The 22205-nt window shown below is 44.7% G+C and overlaps 1 protein-coding gene across 3 annotated transcripts in view; it reads right to left on the minus strand.

The window, feature by feature from the left end:
* Positions 1 to 1834, minus strand: part of PLCL2 (phospholipase C like 2) — a 164178-nt gene extending 162344 nt beyond the window's left edge. For 2 of the 3 annotated variants that reach the window (XM_074984498.1, XM_074984500.1), the window contains exons 1-2: positions 1608 to 1834; positions 360 to 897 (exon numbers count right to left, since the gene is read on the minus strand). In XM_074984498.1, the coding sequence (XP_074840599.1) occupies positions 360 to 677 (318 nt within the window). In that variant the 5' untranslated portion in view covers positions 678 to 897; positions 1608 to 1834. Of the gene's footprint in view, positions 1 to 359; positions 1318 to 1607 lie in introns of those variants that run through there. The other variant, XM_074984499.1, reaches the window with a different exon arrangement.
* Positions 1835 to 22205: the final 20371 nt, after the last annotated feature.

Genomic DNA, 22205 nt, shown 5'->3' on the forward strand with positions numbered 1-22205 from the left:
CACCTGTATGTAGTCTCCCTTTCACCACCCTCCCCAGGGGAGCCACAAAATACTCTGCAGGGTTGCACTCACCATCACATAACAAGCAGGAATCTTGTCACCCAGGGCTTTTTCAGTAATCCCTGGTTGTTTTGCATTACTAGGCTCTGTTTCCACCTGCTTTAGGCTAGGGGCCCTCCAAGACAAATACCCTGCACATAAGATCCTCCTCCCCCCAACCCCATTGTCCACTATGTACAATGGCAGACCAAGTCCCCACCACAAAACCTTTCAGTCTGACTGACCGCCCCCGCCCCTGCATCTCTTCCCCGCCCAGCCAAGGAGAAAGCCCCGCGCTGGGGCGGGACAAACCCTCTTACCTTGATGATACTGCTCCGCCGGGGGATGCCGGGTTTGCCCTCCTTCTGTTGCACCAAGGAACATCCTCTCTCTTTGCTGCCAGGGCTACTGAGCTGTGCTGTCCCCGTCTCGTCTCCGACCAGAGTGCAGTCCCCATTGGAGACTCCGCTGTCCGCACTGTCAACACGGGATCGGCCGCCGCCGCCGCCGCCGCCGCCGCCTCCTTCCCCATCTCCTGCCTTGAACGCCACTTTCCCCTGGGCAGCACCCGGGGACGAGGGAAGCCCGCCGCCCCTCGTGTTACCAGCGGCTGCACCCCGGCTGCCAAACTCCGCCATCAGCCTCTCCCACTACAACTGCAACAATGCTGCCGTCCCCCTCTCCCCGGCCGCGGGCTCTTCTTCCGCTTTTTGTGTATTTCAGCCTGAGGAGGGGCTGGGCGAAAGTCTCTCCCCCCCACCACCGGTTTTGGTGGCTGCAATGGTAACGCTCCTGGCGGGGCGCGGGGGAAACGTCCTCGCTCCCGCCGCTGGGCGCCGCAGCCCTCCTCTTCAGCACCTGGGAAAGGAAAAGACTGAAACGTGACAGCCGCTCGCTTCACGGGAGGCGAAGGGGCGGGGGGAGAAGCACAACACGCCACGATCTCTACGGGGACAGGAAGGCTGAATGAGATCCGCCAGAAGGATACAACACAATCCCACACAGCCACGCGGGGGGGGGGGGGAAGGTGCCACACGCCACGGGAGGGGCACGTGAAGAAAAGACAATGGGGGGGGGGCATAAAACCCGCCCCGGGTGTTGCTCACAACGTGGTGTTTCTGGAGGAGCTACCCCGCTCCGGGCGGGGGGGGCGAATACACAAACTTGAGGGGAGAGCTGCACGCCACACAGGACGCCGCAGCCCCGGCCGGGGGAGAACAGCCCGCCCCTCGCCTCGCACAAAGGCGCCGAGGCGGGATCCCATCGCGACCCCGAGGAACCAGCGACCCCTCCTGTGCTTCTCCCAGGCCGGCCCCACTGCCGCCCCCGGCCTCCCGCACCGGTTACACGTTAGCTCGCGGCGCCCCGGCGCGGCCACCCCAGAACCGTTACCCGCCCCCCGGGAGGGCACCAGAGGCGGGGCCGCCAACTTTCTCCCCTCCGGTCGCCGCCAAGCCCAGCTCAGCAACACCCCGCCCCGCGCCGCGCCGGGCCGGGCCGGGCCAGCCCCACAGCCGCCCCGCGCTTCCCCCCGGCCGGCCCCACCTCTGTCCCCAGCAGGCACACACCTCCACAGCCCGCGCACAGGGGGCGCCGCCCGCCGCTTCCCCCCCCTTCCCGCTCCCTCCGCGCTCTGGGCGCCGCCTCTGCCCGAAGCCGGATACGGAGAGATTCGCGTGGCTGCTTCCCTCGCCCTCTGCATCGCCGCCTCCCCAGCTCAGCTGAGCGCGCCGGGCCGGGAGCCGCTGCCGAGCCGGCAGCCAGAGCGCCCCCAGCCGGGGAAGCTCTCGGGGGAGGGGAAAGCTCGGCCAAGCCGCGCTCGGCTCCGGCCGCCAGCGCCAGCGCCAGCACCCCCCTCCGGCGCATCCGCAGCGCGCCGCGGCTGGGGAGGATTACGTCCGTCACTCAAATGTTACCCTCGCGGCCCCGGGCTGGCTCTGCTGCTCCGCGGGACCCTCCCGAGCTGTAGCAACAGGATAGCAGGGGCTGGGGCGGAGAAGGGCTGGGGGGTAAGACAGCTCCTCTCACGCACACGCTCTGCACGGCGGCGATCAAAACGGCCAGCAGCCTCCCAGCTCCTGCCCTCCAGCAGTTCCCCAGGCCCGGGGCCTGTGTCTGTCCCCATCTGCGTATTTGTAACTGTGGTTTTCATCGTCACTAAGTGTGTTATAGCGCTGCACTGCTCACCTTGAACCGCTTTGACCCAGTGCATGTCCCTCCCCACCCCAGTCCCTCAGGACTCTCCCAAATTAGTCTATGAAGCTGTCTGTATTAGATTAGAGGCAGGAAACCAGTTCATTCATGGACAATCGATCCTGACCATTAACTGCATCCAAAGTGTAAATCAAATTGATTGAACTGGATAATGGGAGTACATGCTGTACGTGTATGATGGGCAATTTTTAAAAAAGAGGGAGGGTAGCCAGAGAAAGGAATGGCACAGTGTGGTACAGGCAGCAATTTGACTCTGCCTGGTGCAGTGACACACCTGGAAACCTCCTCTTTTACAATATCTCCATCAATGTTCCCTCTGATTTTTCCATCCATGTGCAGAATAAATTTATGGGCACCAAGGCATGTGTGGATGTGCACCATGCTGCAGGTGCTTTGCTAATCAACTGGATGGCGTTTGAATCTCTCCTGGGTGGCAGTCCAAGCACTCAGCTTACAGGGAATACTGATCCCCCAAGGAAAGCAATCATTGAACGCACAGGGTGATCATCACTAACACAGAAATCTGAATAGTAACAGAGAGACAGCTGTGCTAGTCTATATACTATGAAAACAAAAAAGCAGTCCAGTAGCACTTTAAAGACTAACAAAATGATCTGAAGAAGTGGGTCTGTCCGATGAAAGTTCATCACCTAATAAATCATTTTGTTAGTCATTAAAGTGCTACTGGACTGCTTTTTCGTTTTCATGGAAGTCTGAGTAGCAATTTACCTCACATGACAGCCCACCTCCCCCAGCTTCTGGAGGACTACTTACAAAGCAAGGTCTTACTCAACATGAGTGCACGTGTCAGAATCTAGCCCGTACAATTAGAAAGGTATCCTAATACAGAGTAGATACAATGATCTAATAGTGGGTTAATCATAGCTTAATTAACAATAATTTGCCAGTTACCAGGAGAAATACTGTTGATACAAAAATCACACTGTTGTACACCCTGACATATGTAACACACGTCAGCTGCGTCTACACGTGCACGCTACTTCGAAGTAGCGGCAGTAACTTCGAAATAGTGCCCGTCACGTCTACACGTGTTGGGCGCTATTTCGAAGTTGAAATCGACGTTAGGCGGCGAGACGTCGAAGTCGCTAACCCCATGAGGGGATGGGAATAGCGCCCTACTTCGACGTTCAACATCGAAGTAGGGACGTGTAGACGATCCGCGTCCCGCAACATCGAAATAGCGGGGTCCTCCATGGCGGCCATCAGCTGGGGGGTTGAGAGATACTCTCCCTCCAGCCCTTGCGGGGCTCTGTGGTCACCGTGGGCAGCAGCCCTTAGCCCAGGGCTTCTGGCTGCTGCTGCTGCAGCTGGGGGTCCGTGCTGCATATACAGGGTCTGCAACTAGTTGTTGGCTCTGTGTATCTTGCACTGTTTAATGAAAGTGTGTCTGGGAGGGGCCCTTTAAGGGAGTGACTTGCTGTTGAGTCCGCCCCGTGACCCTGTCTGCAGCTGTGCCTGGCTCCCTTATTTCGATGTGTGCTACTTTGGCGTGTAGACGTTCCCTCGCTGTGCCTATTTCGATGTTGGGCTGAGCAACGTCGAAGTTGAACATCGACGTTGCCAGCCCTGGAGGACGTGTAGACGTTATTCATCGAAATAGCCTATTTCGATGTCGCAACATCGAAATAAGCTATTTCGAAGTTGGGTGCACGTGTAGACGTAGCCATCTATCCATATCCAAAAAGGGGAATACAACACAAACAAAAGCAAGTCTATGCATGAAGGCAATTATTTTAATAGATTATTAATTTCTCCCATCTTGTGACCACAATGTATTTTTAACATCTATTAGGCCCTAATTGTGCAAACACTCATGCACATGCTTCCTAACTATAAACAGGTGAGTAGAGAAGGCTGAAGTCAGAGAGGTTGCTTGCTTAATGTTAAACCCAGGCATAAGTGTTTTCAGGAGTCAGACCTTAAATTGTGATGGCTAATAGTATTAAACCTAAGTTCTGGATTTGAAACAACCATTTTGAGTCTTGATGATATAGACATGCGATCATCTTTAATATTCCTCCTCTGCTTGGCATTTGGTACTGCCAGACCAATTAAGTAAAAACAAATCATTAAAAATTCAAAATGATCTTTGAGTAATGTCTCTTCAGGTATGAAAACTACTCCTACCCGAGTTTCCTCAGCCACATTAGCACTGTAACAATTTCCTCCAGAATGCAGGATTTACAAGTGACAGGTACAGAATGTTATTAGAATCATTTGTCACACAGCCTTTCCAGTAACCCAGTGAAAAGAAAGATTAATATTTGCAGCCATTTTGCTACTTAGGATGCACAATAGAGAATCAGTCATCCAACTTCTGATTTTCAGGCCTGTAACAAGATTTGAATGATCCACCTGCAGAAAAAAAGCCTCTCCTCATCTTACCCTATTTGTCCACTCTATATGAGGGGGTATAACTCTGTTGAAACAGATTTAGCCTTTAATAAAACCTTGTCAAACCTGTAACTAATGATGCTAGGAACAACAAGCAGCCACTGCCAAACTTTTTTATGTGAGTACTAGAGATACATGTCTCCAGAAGCCCTCTGGCTTGTGCAGGTTTTTGATATAAAGTGACAATTAAAATATCTCTGAGTCTCAGGTGAAGAAGCATATACAACATACCACCCAGCAGGTACAATACTGCATTCAGGTATTTTTATAATAACAGTGCAGTTTAGGCACCTAATAACTGCTAAAGAAAAGATACAGGTATCAAATACCAAACTTAAACCTTTTTACCAATAGAAGAATAGTTGAAAATTGTTCTGTTTTTGGGATTTCTTCTGTGATTCCTTATTCCCTGGTGTAATTTTTTTGTTCTGCATATTTTAGTAAAGGAACATTTACACTTTGTACAAACCTAATTTGGGGGTGATGGGTTATGCCTCACCCCTTTTATTCAGATTACATTAACCTTAAACTCTACTTCCCCATAGAAATTTTCCCCAAACTTTCATTTTTCCCCCAAATGAAAAACTGCTGGTACTTATAAGTCAAATGTCAATGTACCCAGTAAAATCAGATCAAGCAGGGAGTTCATATTCACTCAAGTGAGCACTTCGTACTCAGGTAGGCCTGTAGAAGTCAATGAGGCCAGTGGTTTAAGTACTCAAGAATAAGTGAATAGCTCCATAAATAGAGGCATCTTGGCTTGGCTTTATAGACCCGAGTTTCTGCATCCCCAAAAATTTCTGTACGAAAATCAAGCCCAAGGTGCTTTGAATGCTCAGCACTCAAAGTCAGTGGTCACTTTTGAAAACGTTGACATTGGGTTCAATCTTATGAAATACCATGTGTCCTAGAGGTCAACAGGACTTGAGGGCATGTAGAACACTGTGCCAACAGAACATCAGACCCTCATTTTTCTCCTACTGAAATCAGTTAGAGTTCTGCCTTTAACTTCAGTGTCACTCGGATGAGACCAGGTTCTCAAAAGCATTTAGTGCAAACTTTCTGTGGGACTTAGGCACATTTAAAACTCCTAATAGGTGACATCTTAAGAAATTTAAATACCTTTGAAAAGGTTTGGCCTTAGTCTTGAGTGCAAGTAGGTAACTGACACCATCTTTTCTTCACTTCATGACAAACACCCGACTTACGTTGATTTTTCTCTCTATTCTATGAGGAAGTATAGCTTAGCCAGTGGATGGGATACTGCCCTATGACTCAGGCAACTTGCTGTATCACTGGCGTGTCATTTCATTTCACTGTGCACCAGTTTTCCCATTGCTAAAACGGGGAGCATATTATGTTCTTTGTCAAGTGCTTAGACATCTATTATAAGATGTTCATATCAGCCAACTGTTTTAATTGTCATGATGAAATGAGGATTATTATAATAAGAGCCAGAAAACCTGCTATGAAGATGTTTAACTGAAAAATAGCTACTATGCTTTCACAGCAGTCATTTCTCATCAAATCCTATTAAATATCAAAGTTCCATAGCTAAGCAAGAAGCACCTGTTTGTCTAGTCCAAGTCAAGTATTTCTTAGCAATCATTAAGGCCTACCCCAACCATCAGCAATCCCCCGCACAAGTGCCAAGAATGGCATGCAAGCTGATTTTCATCAGTGTACAAGGCAGGAGCTCAGCCCCGCCCCTCCACTCCCATGCAGCTAGGACCTTGCTCGAAGTCAAACCTTCTGTTGATTAACAAAAGACCAGCTAACGTTAGCAATCACCACCAAAACCAGCGGTTCCCAAACTTTTTGGCGTCACGTCCCTTTTTGAGTTTTGAGAAACCCTCTTGCCCCCCCACCTCTTGTTTACCCTCATCCAAACCACCTTTTAACAAAATAATCAATTAGTAATTTAAAATAAACACAACTTGATACAAAAATATTATTTAAAATTAAAAATAAGCACAAATAGTTTTTCTTGGCCTCTTGTGGGTGCATGGTACACACCAGCTATCCAGCTGCCTAAGCCCCATGCCAGCTGCCAGAGCTGCCCACGCCAGCTGCCTGCCCACCTGAGACCTGCACTGTCAGCTGCCTGCCCGCCCACAAACTGCCTGAACCCTGTGCTGCTGGGACCAGCCACCTGCTCACCAGCCACCCGCCCCAGCCACGGGCCAGCCACCTAAGCTACCTAAGCTGCCTGCCCAAGTCCCACGCTACGAGGGCCAGCCACCTGCCTGCTACCCCGAGCCACCCAAGCCCAACACTGCTGGGGCCAGCTGCTTGCCTGTTATCCCAAGCTTCCCAAGCCCCACGCTGCTGGGGCCAGCTGCCCACCCGCCAGCCCCAGCTGCCTGAGTTTCATGCTGCTGGGGCCAGCTGCCCATCCACCAGCCCACGCCCCATGCTGCCGGGGTCAGCCACCTGCACTGCTGGGGCCAGCCACTCACCCGCCACCCTGAGTTGCCCGAGCCCTGTGCTGCCTGGGAACCGCTCAAGCCCCACGCTGCTGAAACAAGCTGTGTGAGCCCTGTGATGCCAGGGCCAGCTGCCCAAGTCCCGTGAGTCCCACAAGCCAGCCAGCCACTCAAGCTCCACAAGCCCCGTGAGCCGCCTGCCCGAGATCCTCCCCTCCCATCCCCCAAAGCCAGGCACCATCAGCCCCTGCTCTTAGCCTACCCCCATCCCCCTCACCCGAGCCAGGCACCCCCTGTCCCCCATCTAACCCCATCCTCCTTCTCCTCCCCCGCCAACCTCTGCTCACTCCGCTTTGCAGAAGGGAGCTAGCTCCGTGTGGATCTTCACCAGCTGCCTGCTTTTTATAGAGGCTCCACTGGGTCACCCATGTAAAATGTCAGGAGCTGAGAGCCAGAAGCAAAGGCCAGCTCTTTCTTCAGGTGAGGGATATGATGGGGGGGCTGGATTGTCTGGCGCCCTCCCCCCGGAATTTCTTCACACACACACACACACACACACATGCAGACTGTATGTAGAGGTCAAAAGTTCAAATTTTGGCACTCCACCTTGGAAAGGTTGCTGATCCCCATCCCACATAAATGGGGCAATTAACCCCTGGTCTGTAATTAAATAACCCTTAAAATGAAATGTCAGATCTTTAATATCCAAAGCATTTTTACACATTAAATATTTAAAAATATTATGAGCTATTATTTTATGCAGATAAAGCTTTCTTGTAATCTCCATTTAGAACTTGTTTTTTCCTCCATTATCAGATTCTTTACAACTCCAGTAATGATCTTGTATTTGTTTTGATCAATAACTGAGGTCCCGACCTTACAAATGATTATGCACATGAATAAAAGTAAACTTATGAGCAGTCAGTAATCGATCAAAAGGAGAGTGTAGTTATCAATAATGTATTATACACATTTGCAGATTGTGAGTGTCTATGTGCCTGAGAGAAAGAGCATATGCTTGTGTGTGAGAGAATGTGACTGTGTCAGAGAGAGAGCATGTTGGTGAGTGAACACAGCCAAATTAACAGATTTGTTTCTTGGAAAATATTTGGGGGATTTTTGCACTTGCAATCCATTACATTTATATTTTTAGAAAGTTCATTGGACTAGCCATTGCAAGATAATTGCTTCTTTTCTACATTCATTCATCTGTACCACATGTTCTTAGCCCACTGACTGCAGGGTGAAGGACTTCTTAGCCTCCCTCCCACCTATTGTGTCAGTTTGGCTGGAAATCTACTAAATTTTGCAAATTAAGATTAGCAAGAGCTTTACACTCTTAGCCTCACTCTCGGGCTGTCCCCGACCAACCTCAGTATTTGAATCCATGAGGGTTATTGTCCAAGCCAGCATTACTCAGAAGACTAGCTCTTTTTCATGCACCAGACTTATTTGTCAGTTGGTTCCAACCAATGCAACATCTTCTTATTCTAGGTCACATTATTTCCCAGTATCTCTGAAAAACAGACCATTCTCTGAGGTTTCTAATGAAAAACGTAGGGCCAGGATTTTAAGAAATGTCTAGTTATTTCAGATGCCTCACTTTTTGGGAGTCCAAGCTTGACATATTTTTAAGGGATTATCAGAGAGGAGGTGTGCATTACTTTCTGATAATCAGGTTCCCTTTAAAATTTCAAATTAGACATGTAAAAAAAGTATCCAAAAATCACTAGTCACTTTTGAACATCATGGCCTTGGCAAGCCATACTTTAGACAGCCCTGTTCTAAAATTTACACTTTCTGAAAGAGAAATGGCACTACATCATATCACAACTAATTGTTATTTATAATAATTGCTAACATACTTAAGAGTTGAACTTTTCTTGATTTATGCAAAAGTTATTAAATTCAGCAAAACTAAATCTCAGGCAACTAGTATTTGAGATTATTTTGGATAACAATTCCAGAAATGTTGGACGTTCTCACATATCTCAATAATCTGTAGGGCAAAATGTCTATTTCTAACCCACAGGGAAGACAGATACAGTTGATAAGACTTGAGTCATGAGCATTTAAATTGTAGCACATATGTTTCACCAGAGTGACTGGAACAACAAATCTGCTCTTGAAGTATTTCTGATCAAAGGAGCACACAAATACTGTTTGCACCCTCCTCATTAACATATTGAACTCTGGCCTCTAAGGAAAGCAGGGAAATGGCAGAGTTATATAAAAGGGCCAAGAGCCAGAATTCTGCGGAAGATTGGATTTTATTTCTTCTTGTTATATTTGTTAGTAACTATCGGAGATGTTCAGTTATACAGTACTCGGCTCACTGAACATGAAAGCATCTCAAGGTCATGTACATTCTAGGTTGACATATCTGACTGCTGTTGCAAAAGCTGCAAGTCACTTAAGTACCTGCAATAATATTTTACAACTTCATGTAACTTAGACTTTGTTTCTGCAAACTGAGTGAAATGTTAAACACTTACCTACATCCTTCATTAGATTCCTATGTTGAAATAAAAATATATAGGCTTTACTGGGCAACTTTGATATTATCTTGCCAATCCTCTTCATAGTATTATATATTTCACTAGCTCGGGAAGGGCCCTGACTAAATCAAAGTGTCTCATTTCTATCAACTGCATCTCATCTAATACGTACATTTTATCATCTCTGGTGGCAACTAATGGGTTTGTAGGTGCTTAACAAGCATTATGGTGGTTTTGTGCCCGGTTTTTGAAAGTTACAATGCATAACTTTCTGCAGGTCAAAAGTTAGATTTATATTGCTTCCAAATTACTCTGCTAGCCAGAAAACTGATGACACTACAAAGGAAGTTAGTGACATGAATAAGAGGGGAATTTGACTCCTAAAGTAAACTGAAAACAAAATTCAACATTTTCCACTTTGGCCTAATAACCTTTCATTAATGCTATCTATGAATAACCTGGGACTCTAACAAAAGACTACAGCTCAAGGTGGAAGCCAAACAGGAAGGCTACATGTACACTACAGCAGCCTTTTGAAAAAGTGCATTCACGCACAAAAAAGAGAATCAAAAGAGTGGTACTTCAAAGTGCCCATGGCTAGACTGCTTGCCACTGCTTTGAAGTTAGCAACTTCAAAGTTCACGGGATGGGAATTATGCTAATAAGCTGCTGCATATGCAGCATAGCAGCTCATTGCTATTCACCAATCAGGCTCATTTACATGCCCCCTTCGAAGGAAGGGGCTATAGCAGACGAGCCCTTTGTTTCATAAATTAGATCCCTTTGGTTTCTGGATAGTGATTTTATATATGCACACAACATATGATAGCACTACCCTGATTGCCACAGAAAACAGATGCAAACAGTAGTTTTAGCTAAGATATAGAAATGAGAGAAGTAGAACTCCACACGGAGTGGTGTCCTGGTAGCAATTATGGGTAATGCAGTGCAAAATCTATATTACGCTATTTGCAAATGAAAAAAGAAATCCTCTCACCTCCAAAAAAGAGAGTATTTATTACGCAGGAGCCTGAAAAGTAGTAAGTTGTAGAGCTATCTACTTCAGTTGCTTTTATGGTTTGGAATATATCTAAGATTTTGAAAAAATAAAAACGTTGTTAATCCACTGGGAGCTCAAAATGAATTGCTTATGAAAGCACAGCTTACTTAAGCAGTTCTGAGGACTTGGGGTTGTTTCGTTTCATAGCTTTCGGAAATAGGCCTTCAATTGCCTGGTATGTTTTCCAACTTTAATAGGATCATCATATTTTAGACACACACACACACACACACACACACACACACACACACACACACACACACACACACACACACACACACACACACACACACACACACACACACTACACAGTAGTTCTCCCTTCTTGTATGTGAAGGGTTGACCTCCAGCTCCCTGACAACAGACTCTCAAATACAGCATCTCTTGGGGAAGCAAGGCTTCCTGCTTGGATTTACCCTTTAATCTAATGTTTTGAATATTTTTAGAATATGCTAATATTGTTAAAAATACCATTCTGCACCTATAAAATGTTTTTAATAGCAGCTCATATTCAGATGTGCCTTTCCTTATGCTTTATCTTATTTAAGAAGCAGTGCTGCACTTCAAGGTGATATGTATGTTCCTTAGTCATCAGACAGGCAGAAACTCCATATAATACAAGAAGGAGGACAGCTATTCCCTTTGGGAGCAAAAAGAGCTTGGTAACAGCTAGGCATTAAATACTGTACACCAGTGAGCTATGGCTGTAGTTAAACATGTTGCTTTACTGTGCAGGCTTAGTGCTCTCTATATACTGTCATTGTCTTAGGTATATTTTGTCATTTTGTCTATTGTCATAAGTTTCAAATGTCATTTCCCTCCCCAGCCCCTTCCAAGTCCATAAAAAGTAGCAATTTTAGATAGATTTTTCAGATGGAGTTATGCTGATTTTGACACCAGCTTTGGGTCTGAACCAAAGTACATAGACTGTATTGACACTGTTTTTGTCCAACTGGTTGTTAGTACCACATTTAGGCCCACAACATCACATTCACTTTGGCCTGTGTATAGAAGGAATTGCATACATCTGATTTTTTTTTCTATGCAGTAGTGAGAAGTGAGATAGTTCCACTGAACGTCTCTCCCATAGAACCTTGCGGAGGATCCTCCATGGGCAGAGGAGAGGACATAGGATAGAAGGCATGTCCTTCATCCTACAGTCAAAATCTTACTGAAGCTGCATTAGTTTCTGCATGATCCCACTCTCACTTTTTGTAAGACTGGCCATACTGGGTCAGACCAATGGTCCATCTAGCCCATTACCCTGTCTTCCAGCAGTGGTCAGAGCCAGATGCTTCAGAAGAATGAACAGAACAGGGCAATTTATTCAGTGATCCGTACCCCGTCATCCAGTTTCAGCTTTTGGCAGTCAGAGGTTTATGGGCATCCACAGAATGGGGCTGAATCTCTAACTATCTTGGCTAATAGTCATTGATATACCAAGCCCTCCCCCAATGAACTTTTTTTAACCCGTTTATACTTTGGGCCCTTTGGGCCTTTATAACGTCCCTTAGCAATGAATACTACCAGTTGACTGTCCATTGCATGAAGTAGTACTTCTTTTTTTGGTTTCTAAACTTATTGCCTATTAATTTCATCGGGTGACCATGGTTCTTATGTTAAGTGAAGGGGTAAATAGCACTCCTTTATTCCCTTTTTCCACACTATCTATCATTTTATAGCTTTCCATCACAGCCCCACTTAGTCATCTCTTTTGTAAACTGAAAAGTCACAATCTTTTCAATCGTTTCTCATATGGAAGCTGTTCCATACTCCTAAGCATTTTTGTTGCCCTTCACTGTATTTCCAATTCTAATATGTCTTCATGATGGAGCAACCAGAACCGCTATTCAAGAGGTGGGTGTCCCATGGATTTACATAGTGGCATTATGATATTTTCTGTCTTATTATACATTGCTTTCCTAATGGTTCCTAACATTTTGTTAGCTTTTTTGACTGCCACAGCACATTGAGCAGACATTTTCAGAGGACTATTCACAAAGACACCAAGATCTCTTTTTTTGAGAGTCAACAGCTCATGTAGACCCCATCATTTTGTATGTATACCTGAAATTATATTTTTCAGGCTGCATTACTTCGCATCTATCAACACTGGATTTCATCCATCATTATGTTGCCCAGTCATCCACTTTTTTTTGAGATCTGTGTGTAACTTTTCAAAGTCAGCTTTATATTTAACTACCTTGAGAATTTTATATTGGCTGCAAGCTTGGCCACCTCATTGTTTCCCTCTTTGTTCAGCTCATGTATGAATATGTTGAATAGCAATGGTCCCAGTAAATATCCTTGTAGGACTCTGCTCGTTCTCTCTTTCCAGTGTGAAAACTGACCATTTATTCCTATCTTTTAACCAGCTGCTGATCCACGAGAGGACCTTCTCTCTATTCCTGACTACCACCTTTGAACCTCGTTAAAGTCCTTCTCAAAGTCCAAGTACACCACATTGACTGGCTTTGTCCACATGTCTGTTGACACCCAGCCTCAAAGAATTCTAATAGATTGGTGAGGCATAATTTTCTTTAATGAAAGCTGTTGCTTCTTCCTTTATATATCACATTAATCTAGATGTTTGAGAGAGGTGTACTGGCCTATAATTTATAGGATTGCCTCTGGATCCTTTAAAAATCAGCATTACTTTAGTGATCTGCTAGTCATCTGGTACAGGGGCTGATTTAAGCAACAGTTTACATACCACAGTCAGCAGCTCTGCAACTTATATTTGCGTTCCTTCAGAATTCTTGATCCTGATTTCTGATTATTGTTTACTTTACTAATTTGTACCAAAACCTCCTCTCTTGACACCTCAATCTGGGATAGATCTTCAGAGCTGTCACTTAAAATGAATGATTCAGGTATGGGAATCTCCTTCACACCCTCTGCTGTGAAAATAAATTCAATAATTGATTTGACTTCTCTGTAATGGTCTGATTTTTCCTGAGTATTCCTTTAGTACCTTGATCATCCAGTGCCTCATGCTGATTGTTTGGCACACTTCCTGCTTCTGATGTATTTAAAAATGCTGCTACCTTTGGGTCTTTTGCTAGCTGCTCTTCAAATTCCTTTTTTTGGCCTGCTTAATTTTATTTTTACATTTCATTTGCCAGAATTTTTTGCCCCTTTCTATTTTCCTCACGAGGATTTGACTTCCAGTTTTTAAAACATATCTTTTTGTCTCTTCCTCTTTTACTCTGTTGTTTAGCCAGCATGGCAGTTTTTGATTCTCTTACTGTTTATTTTTTAATTTGGGGCATACATATGGTTTGAGCCTCTATGACGGTTTTTTAAAAAGTCTCCTTGCAGTTTGCGGGCATTTCAGTTAAGTTCCTTTAATTTCTGTGTAACTAGTCTCATGGGTTTTGTGTAGTTCCTCTTTTTCAAGTTAAATGTTACTATGGTGAACTTCTTTGATATTCTCCTCCCCCACAAAGATGTTAAATTTAATTACACTATGGTTGCTATTACTGAGCAGTTGGCTGTACTCATATCTTAGGTCAGATTCTGTGCGCCACTTAATTCCAAATCAAGAATTGCCTTTCCCCTTATGGGTTCCAGCTATTTCAAAAAATACTTATTGATGGTGCCTGGTGTCTAGAAATTTTCTCTCTGCACCCATATTAAGAGGATATGCATAAAGTCTATGTGGTGATAGCTGAAATCCTCCATTATTACTGGGTTTGCTGGTTTTGTATCCTCTCCCTCCCTGAGAATTTCAGTCATCATCACACTGTGATCAAGTAGTATAATACTACTATTATACTTTTCTAGGGATAGAAATTCCAAGGTACAGCTTGAGTCATTTAAGATTTTTAATGTATTTGACTTCAAGCTTTCTTTCACATATAATATCACTCTCCACCAATGTAACCCACTCTGTCATTCCTATATATATTTTTATCTTGGTATCACCCTGTCCACTTGATTATCATCATTCTACTAAGTTTCTGTGATGCCTATTATATAAATATTCTCATTTAATTCCAAGTACTCAAAATCACTCATCTTAGTGTTTAGACCTCTTGTATTTGTACACAAGTACTTATAACATTTAATAGTCTGCCTACATCTGACGTTATTGAATAGCACTGTTTCGTTTGACCATCTCTCTATAGTTACTCCCTATATTTTATCAGCTTCTACACTCTGCTTTTTACAAGGCTATAGCATATCTTCTTTAATAAATTCCCCTTAAAGGCACCACTGTTTGAACTGTGTGCTACTCTGCACTTCTTGTTTTTTTTTCTTGCTTTTTGTTTCTTGTTTTTTTAAAACCCTTCTGCTACCTGTTTAATTTTAAATGTTGTTAGTCTTGTTCCCTGTTGATTTAGATGGCAGCCCATCCTTCCTGTAAGGGTCCTCTTTTCCCAGAAGTTTGCCCAGTTTCTAATAAATCTAAATTCTTCCTATGAAAACTATCTTCATCTCATTTAAACATTGAGAAAATGCAGCTCTGTCTAACTGGACCTGTGGATGGAATTAGAAACATTTCAGAAAATGCTACCATGGAGGTCCTAAACTTAATCTCTTACCTAAATTTGGCCTCCAGGACCTCTCTGTGTCAGTATTACTTATGGGTATTACAACTAGCAATTCCTCCCCAGCACTACACATAAACTCATCTAGATGTCTTGAAAGGTACTGCTTGGTGGTCACTCAATAAAGAGTAGGATGTCTTCATGTCACCCCCCTATTTGCGAACCTACTGATGGCTGATCAGCCTAATTCTGGAACTGCAGGTCTTATCACAGAAGGGGCAGGTGTTGGTAGTTGTTGGAGGGACATGTGGCAGTTTTTGATGCTCTTTTCTTTTTCTCCGTCTCTCCTATCATACTTCCCCTATATAAAACTATGGTACGCCCACATCTTGAGTACTGCGTGCAGATGTGGTCTCCTCACCTCAAAAAAGATATATTGGCATTAGAAAAGGTTCAGAAAAGGGCGACTAAAATGATTAGGGGCTTGGAACGGGTCCCATATGGGGAGAGGCTAGAGAGACTGGGACTTTTCAGTTTGGAAAAGAGGCGATTGAGGGGCGATATGATAGAGGTATATAAAATCATGAATGGTGTGGAGAAAGTGAATATAGAAAAATTATTTACCTTTTCCCATAATACAAGAACTAGGAGACACCAAATGAAATTGATGGGTAGTAGGTTCAAAACTAATAAAAGGAAATTTTTCTTCACGCAGCACACAGTCAACCTGTGGAACTCCTTGCCCGAGGAGGCTGTGAAGGCCAGGACTCTATTAGGGTTTAAAAAAGAGCTTGATAAATTTTTGCAGGTTAGGTCCATAAATGGCTATTAGCCAGGGATAAAGTATGGTGCCCCTAGCCTTCAGAACAAGGGCAGCAGATGGATGGCAGGAGATAAATCACTTGATCATTGTCTTCTGTTCTCCTTCTCTGGGGCACCTGGCATTGGCCACCGTCGGCAGATGGGATGCTGGGCTGGATGGACCTTTGGTCTGACCCAGTATGGCCATTCTTATGTTCTTATGTTCTTATGTTCCTCATTTGCACTGCTGTGGGACCTCTCAAATTGTGCCATCCCCTCATAGATTACCATTCTCCACTGGGGATGGTCTTGGGCAAGGCTCTCCCAAGCATCCACAACAATGCTGCACTCTTTCATGTGTACCTTCGGCACGTCCTTATATCACTTCTGCTGGCCCCGCAATGCTCCTCTGTCCTTCCTCCAACTCTGAAAACAGAATCCGTTTTGTGAGGCACTGATCAGACATCCAAACCATGTGACCAGTCCAACAAAGTTGTTGATGAATGATAATGGCTTCAATGCTGGTTATGTTCGACTCTTCCAGGATGCTAGTGTTTGTGTGCTTATCCTACCAAGAGATTCAAGGACTCTCCTGAGTCAGTGTTGATGATATTGTTCAAGTGCTTTCAAACAATGCTTGTAGGCTGTCAAGGTTTCACATGCTTACAGTAGCACTGGGACAACCACTGCACAGCATACAAGCAGGTTTGTCTTGGGATAGATGTCCCAGTTTTCAAAAACCCTTTGTTTCAGGTTGGTGAAAACAGAGCCTGCATGGATCATGATGCTGGATTTCTGCATCAATGTTGATTTGAGCAGAAAGATGACTTCCAAGGTATGGGGAGTGCTGCACATGTGCCAGAAGCTCTCCATTGGCTTCAATAGAAGGTACATGAAATTGTCCTGTTGGCGAGGATTGGAGAAGCACCTTGGTCTTTTTGCAGTTCAGTGTGAGGCTGAGATTCTCATATGCTTCAGCGAAGGCATTTAAGATGGTCCAAAGAGCTGCAGGAGAAAGAGCAGCAACCATGTTGTCATCTGCATACTGGAGCTCCATGATCGAGATTGTGGAGGTGTTGCTTTTAGCCTTCAGTCTCCTGAGACTGAAACGCTTCCCATCCATTCTACAGAAAATCTTCACACCAGCTGGAAGCTTGCCATCAATGAGATGAAGGGTCATAGTGATGAAGACGCAAAACAGAGATTGGGCAATGTTGCAGCCTTGATTGACTCCTGATTTGACCTCAAAGGGGTCGCTTTGGGGTCCGTTGTTGCTCAATACCGTGGCAGTCATGTTGTCATGAAGCAGCCTCAAGATGCTAATGAAATTTTTTGGGGGCAGCCAATCTTTGAGAGGATGGTCCACATGGCACTATGATTGACTGAGTTGAATGCTTTAGTCAGATCCATGAAACTCATGTATAAGGCTTGGTTTTGTTTGTGATAATTTTTCTTGCAGTTGCCCAATGATGAAGATCATGTCTGCTGTTCCCAGAATGATTGGAAGCCACACTGGTATTCTGTGAGAATTTCTTCTGAGTGGCAGGAGTCACTTTGCAAGGATTTGAGCTAAGATTTTCCCTGCCATTGCCAGGAGAGAGATGCCAAGATAGTTTCCACGGTCTGACTTGTCACCCTTCTTGAAAAAACTGATAATCAGTGTGAAGTCCTGTGGCACCTTATAGACTAATAGATATTTTGGAGCATAAGCTTTCATGGGCAAAGACCCTGAAGTGGGTAAACTTTGTGAGAAGCGGGTAAACCAGTGAGAAGCAATGGCTTCATTGTCTTTCTAGAGTTGGGTACCATCCTTTGATCTCAGAACTGATTCCATGGTTTCTCAGTCTATAAACAGTTTTGGCAGCGTTGAAGAAACCTCTTGTATCATTGATGTCTGTGAGATGTTGAAGTTCTCATGCCTTCTCAGTCTACCACTGGTTTTTCAGAGTCCTTGTTTTATATTGGACTTCTGCCTTGGCCTCGGCATGAGCTTCTCTCTTTGTTGTGCAGTTGGTGTTGCTTTGCCAGGCCCTAAAGCCTTTCCCTTTTGCCTCAATCAGGCATCCAATTTGCACATCGTTCTCATTGAGCCAGTCCTGGTGCTTCCTGTACTGGTGTACAATGGTTTCTCCACAAGTTCTAATGAAGGCATTTTTCAGTTAACACTAGTATTCTTCCACCTCTTCAGGGTGTACTGTCAGCACCTTCCTTTCGAGTGCCGTCTGGAAATCACTTCATCTGATGGGGTCCTTCAAGCCTTGTTTATTGATCTTTCACTGGATCTCTTTCCTCTGAGTTCTCTGTTTGGTGAAAATCCTGATTGCTATTGTGGATTGAATAAGGTGGTGATTGGTCCAACAATCATCAGCACTAGTCATTGCATGTGTGAGAAGGACATTACTCAGATCCCAAGCAGGGACGATGACATAGTCTTTGAGGTGCCAGTGCTTTGATCGAGGATGTTGCCATGAGGTCTTAAATTTGTTTTTCTGGTGGAAAGGGTGTTCGCGATGACTAGTTCATGCAACGCACGTTTTGTAAGGAGGAGCACTCCATTGGAGTTGCTGTTGCTGATTCCTTCTTTCCCAGTGGTAGCCTGTCAGGGATCCACGTCTCTTCTGAACCTGGCATTGAAGTCTCTCAAGAGAATAATCTTGTCTTCTTTGGGAATGTCTTTCAAGACAGTGTCCAATTGGCTGCAGAACTTCTCCTTCATGTCATCTTTGGCATCTTTGGTGCATAAGCACTGGTAATAGTTGCCTGTTGGTTTTTCACAAGCTTCAAGCAGAGAATCATGCGACGCTCATTGACAAGGACTTTAGATAGGATCTTTGTCATTTCATTATTGTTGGCAAATCCTACTCATGAATTTGTTTTTCTTCCTTTGGGGTTCCTTTCCAGAAAAAATTTGTACCCTCCACCTTCTTCTCTTAGCTGTCCTTCTTCTGGTCTGTGCTTTTCTGCCAGGACAACTATATCGATGTTGAATCATCGCAGCTTGCGGGTGATAATTGCCATGCATCTTTCAGGTCACTCACTGTCTGGATTGTCCATTAGAGTCTGAATATTCCATGTTCCAAAATTTACTGTTTGATGTTGTTACCCTGTCCATGGGGTTGAGGTGGACTATGTTTAGGGCACATTTTCTAGCCCCCTCTTCACCATAGGGCTGCTCAGTCATGGATGCAGCAGCTGGAACACTCTACCACCTTAGTCCTCAAAATGGAATGACTGATACATACATCTACCACCTATGTGCTGGTCCATGACTAAAACCTTCCAGATTTCACTATCTTTCTTTCTTCACCATTTGCCTGTTGTCACAGAGCTTAAGTTTAGGAGAGCAGTGTGCAGAGGAAGACTCCTGTCCATGACTTCTTTTAATGTGGGGGAACTGTTGCACTGTAGTCACCACATGGTTTTTGAGGGATAGAATCTCAAGTCCAATGGCACGGGATCCATGACGACTGGGAATCTCCTGTCCACTACAGCCCACATCCACCTTCACAGCCACTGTAGCATTACCCTTGCTATCCTCTGCCTATTCTACTGTGGAGGACTTCTAGGATCGTTCTTCATCTGGGCCCTCCCGCTTGACCTTGCTACCATGGATGACCCTGCTGGAAGAACGAGGCTCCTGGCTTCGTTGGAACACAAGCCCACTCACCATGACAAGGTGACCATCTGGAGAGTGAGTCAAAGTTACCATGTAGTTCCCATTCATTGCAACTTGGTGTTCTCCTTCCCTAGACTTTTATCCTCCTCAGTAACACTGGACAGAAGATGGGATTGCTCCACTGTGTCCTCATCTATGTACTTCTCTATCAATCATCATTGTTAGAGAGAAAGCAGGAGACTCTAGAGCTGGTGCAGGAGTACAGGGCCTCCAGCTGTATAGTTCTGGCCTCAGATGAATCTCCTTAGCCCTGTAGGTTGTGGATGCTGCGTCTCCTCAGAAAACCTCCAGTTTTTCCTCACACCCTATCCAGGGAGGAATTTGTATGGGTCTCTGCAAATGGAATGCTGTGAAATCTCCAGTCACATAGCTTTTATCTGGGACTAGGAATAGATAAGTAATTACAAAAAATGTTAAAATGGAGTTAAGATTGTGTGTACATGTCAGTAATGTAAGGGTAAGAATCTGTCTGATTAAGAGTTTTGTAAATACCTTAGTGATTCACATGTTGTTAACCTGCATAGTTCATAATGCAAACACAGAGACAGGGTCTCCTTCCCATTCCTCAGCAAAAGGATTTAAGAGTATTGCGCTGCTGTGAGTTCTTCTGTCATTTAGACATCATTGTTTTCTCTGTATATAGCACACCATATAATATGCTATGCCGTATTATAAATCATTAATACTACACAGTCAAATTAATGTATACCTTATGACTCAGTATCATGGCTTTTTATTGTGCATGTTCACTCATCCCTTCACAAAATACAGTAATTTGTAATTTGTCTCCCCTGTAGATTAGGGCTCAGTTCTAGCATTGAACATTCTGGCCCCAATCCAGAAAAACACTTAAACATGTGCTAAACTTTAAGCAGGTAAGTGATCCCATCAAAATAAAGGAATGACTCTTTCTTGAAAATTAAGACCATGCTTAAGTGCTTTGTTAGATTGGGCCCAGAATGTTCAGTGCCTTCCAAAACAAGCCCTTTGTGAGATTATACTATAAATGTACATGCAGAAAAAAAACATACAGTACTTGCATTTCAAATTATTTTTAAACATGCATGTCTGGATTTTGTAACTAATGATTGTATCAAACCAAACTCCATCCAGCTCTCCCAGTTCAGGTCCACTCCTCCACCTCCTCCTGTCCAGCTCTCCCAACCCCAGTCTGCTCCTGCACTCTCCATTGCTCCTGTACCCTTCCCCCCTGGCCAGACACCCCCACATTCAGCCTGCTCCCACACCTCCCTCCTGGCCAGACCTCCACTCCCAGACCACTCCAGCACCCTACACCACCCCATCCCACTCCCTTGCAGCCCCTCCTGTACACTGAACCCCTCATTTTTGGCCTTACTCCAGAGCCTGTGGTGGGCTCCTAAAATCTACCAACCTTGGGACCCTAAAAGAGTTAATCTGGCCAGTGGCTTTGTTCTCCTTAACTCCTCTCATGCCCATCTCCTACTATGTGGCTGGAGAATCAGGGAAGTGAGGTATCTCAGTTGGGAGCCACATCTATGAGGGCTTGGGTTTTTTTTGCGGGTGGGTTACCTCTCACTTGTTTGGGCTCCCAACTGATTTTTCTGTAGATCAGTGGCCTCTTACCCAAAAAAGGTTCCCGATGACAAAAGACAGTTACCTATTTCTGTAACTGGTGTTCTTCAAGATGTATTGCTCATGGCCATTCCAATGCAGGTGTGTGTACATGCACAGGCCCAGTTGCTGGAAGTCTTTTGCCTCTATTTGGTAGCCATCGGGCAGAGCAGTGCTCCCTGGAGTGCACACGAGCAATCACTCAAAGAAGAATCTACAGTTTTCCAAAAGGAGCATCTCTTCTTTGTCAACAGCTGCTTTTTATACTTAAGATGGTGGACAACAGCATGGTTCACTCCTAGATGTACCTTTAGGATCTTATTGTATTTTCTTTGTAAACACCCCAATCAGCTGGAGAAATACACAGGGTTTACTTCTACTGTGCAAAAGAGGAAGTGGGAGTCAGACCATACGGCTGGTTCCACAAGCGAGTAGCTCTAGACTGACACCATGACAAGTCCCATTACGCGTTCCACTATCACGGGCCACAGTAGACAAGGCAGTGATGAAGTACATCATTGAAGATTTCCAGCCATTTAGTGTTGTCAAGTTACAGGCATTTAAATACCTTTTTCATGATCTACTGCCTAACTCTACCATCATATCAAGACCTGTTCTTTGTTCAAAGATCTCCGATGCTGCCAAAAGCGTGAAGAGAAATTTGACTGATGCCATGAGTGAAATGCAATATGTTGCTTGCCACTACCACATACTGCTAGATGGCCAAGCAACATGGCTTCATTGGTGTACCAGTTCACTGGATTGATCCCAAGAACTGGAGAGATGTTCTGCTGCACTACCATGTAGGCACCTAAATGACATTCATTCAGAATATCAGATAAGAGAGAAGATAGTTAGAGCAACAACAGACAAAGAGTGAAATTTTCTCAAAGCTTTCAAACTATTTGGCAGCAAAAATCACCAGAATATTGAAAAAGGCAGTCTGGAACCAGAAGAAAGAAGGTGAAGTTTACAAAATTGCAGACATCC

Source organism: Carettochelys insculpta, chromosome 2, assembly GCF_033958435.1.
Source record: "Carettochelys insculpta isolate YL-2023 chromosome 2, ASM3395843v1, whole genome shotgun sequence".
In the NCBI taxonomy this organism is placed as follows: Eukaryota; Metazoa; Chordata; order Testudines; family Carettochelyidae; genus Carettochelys; species Carettochelys insculpta.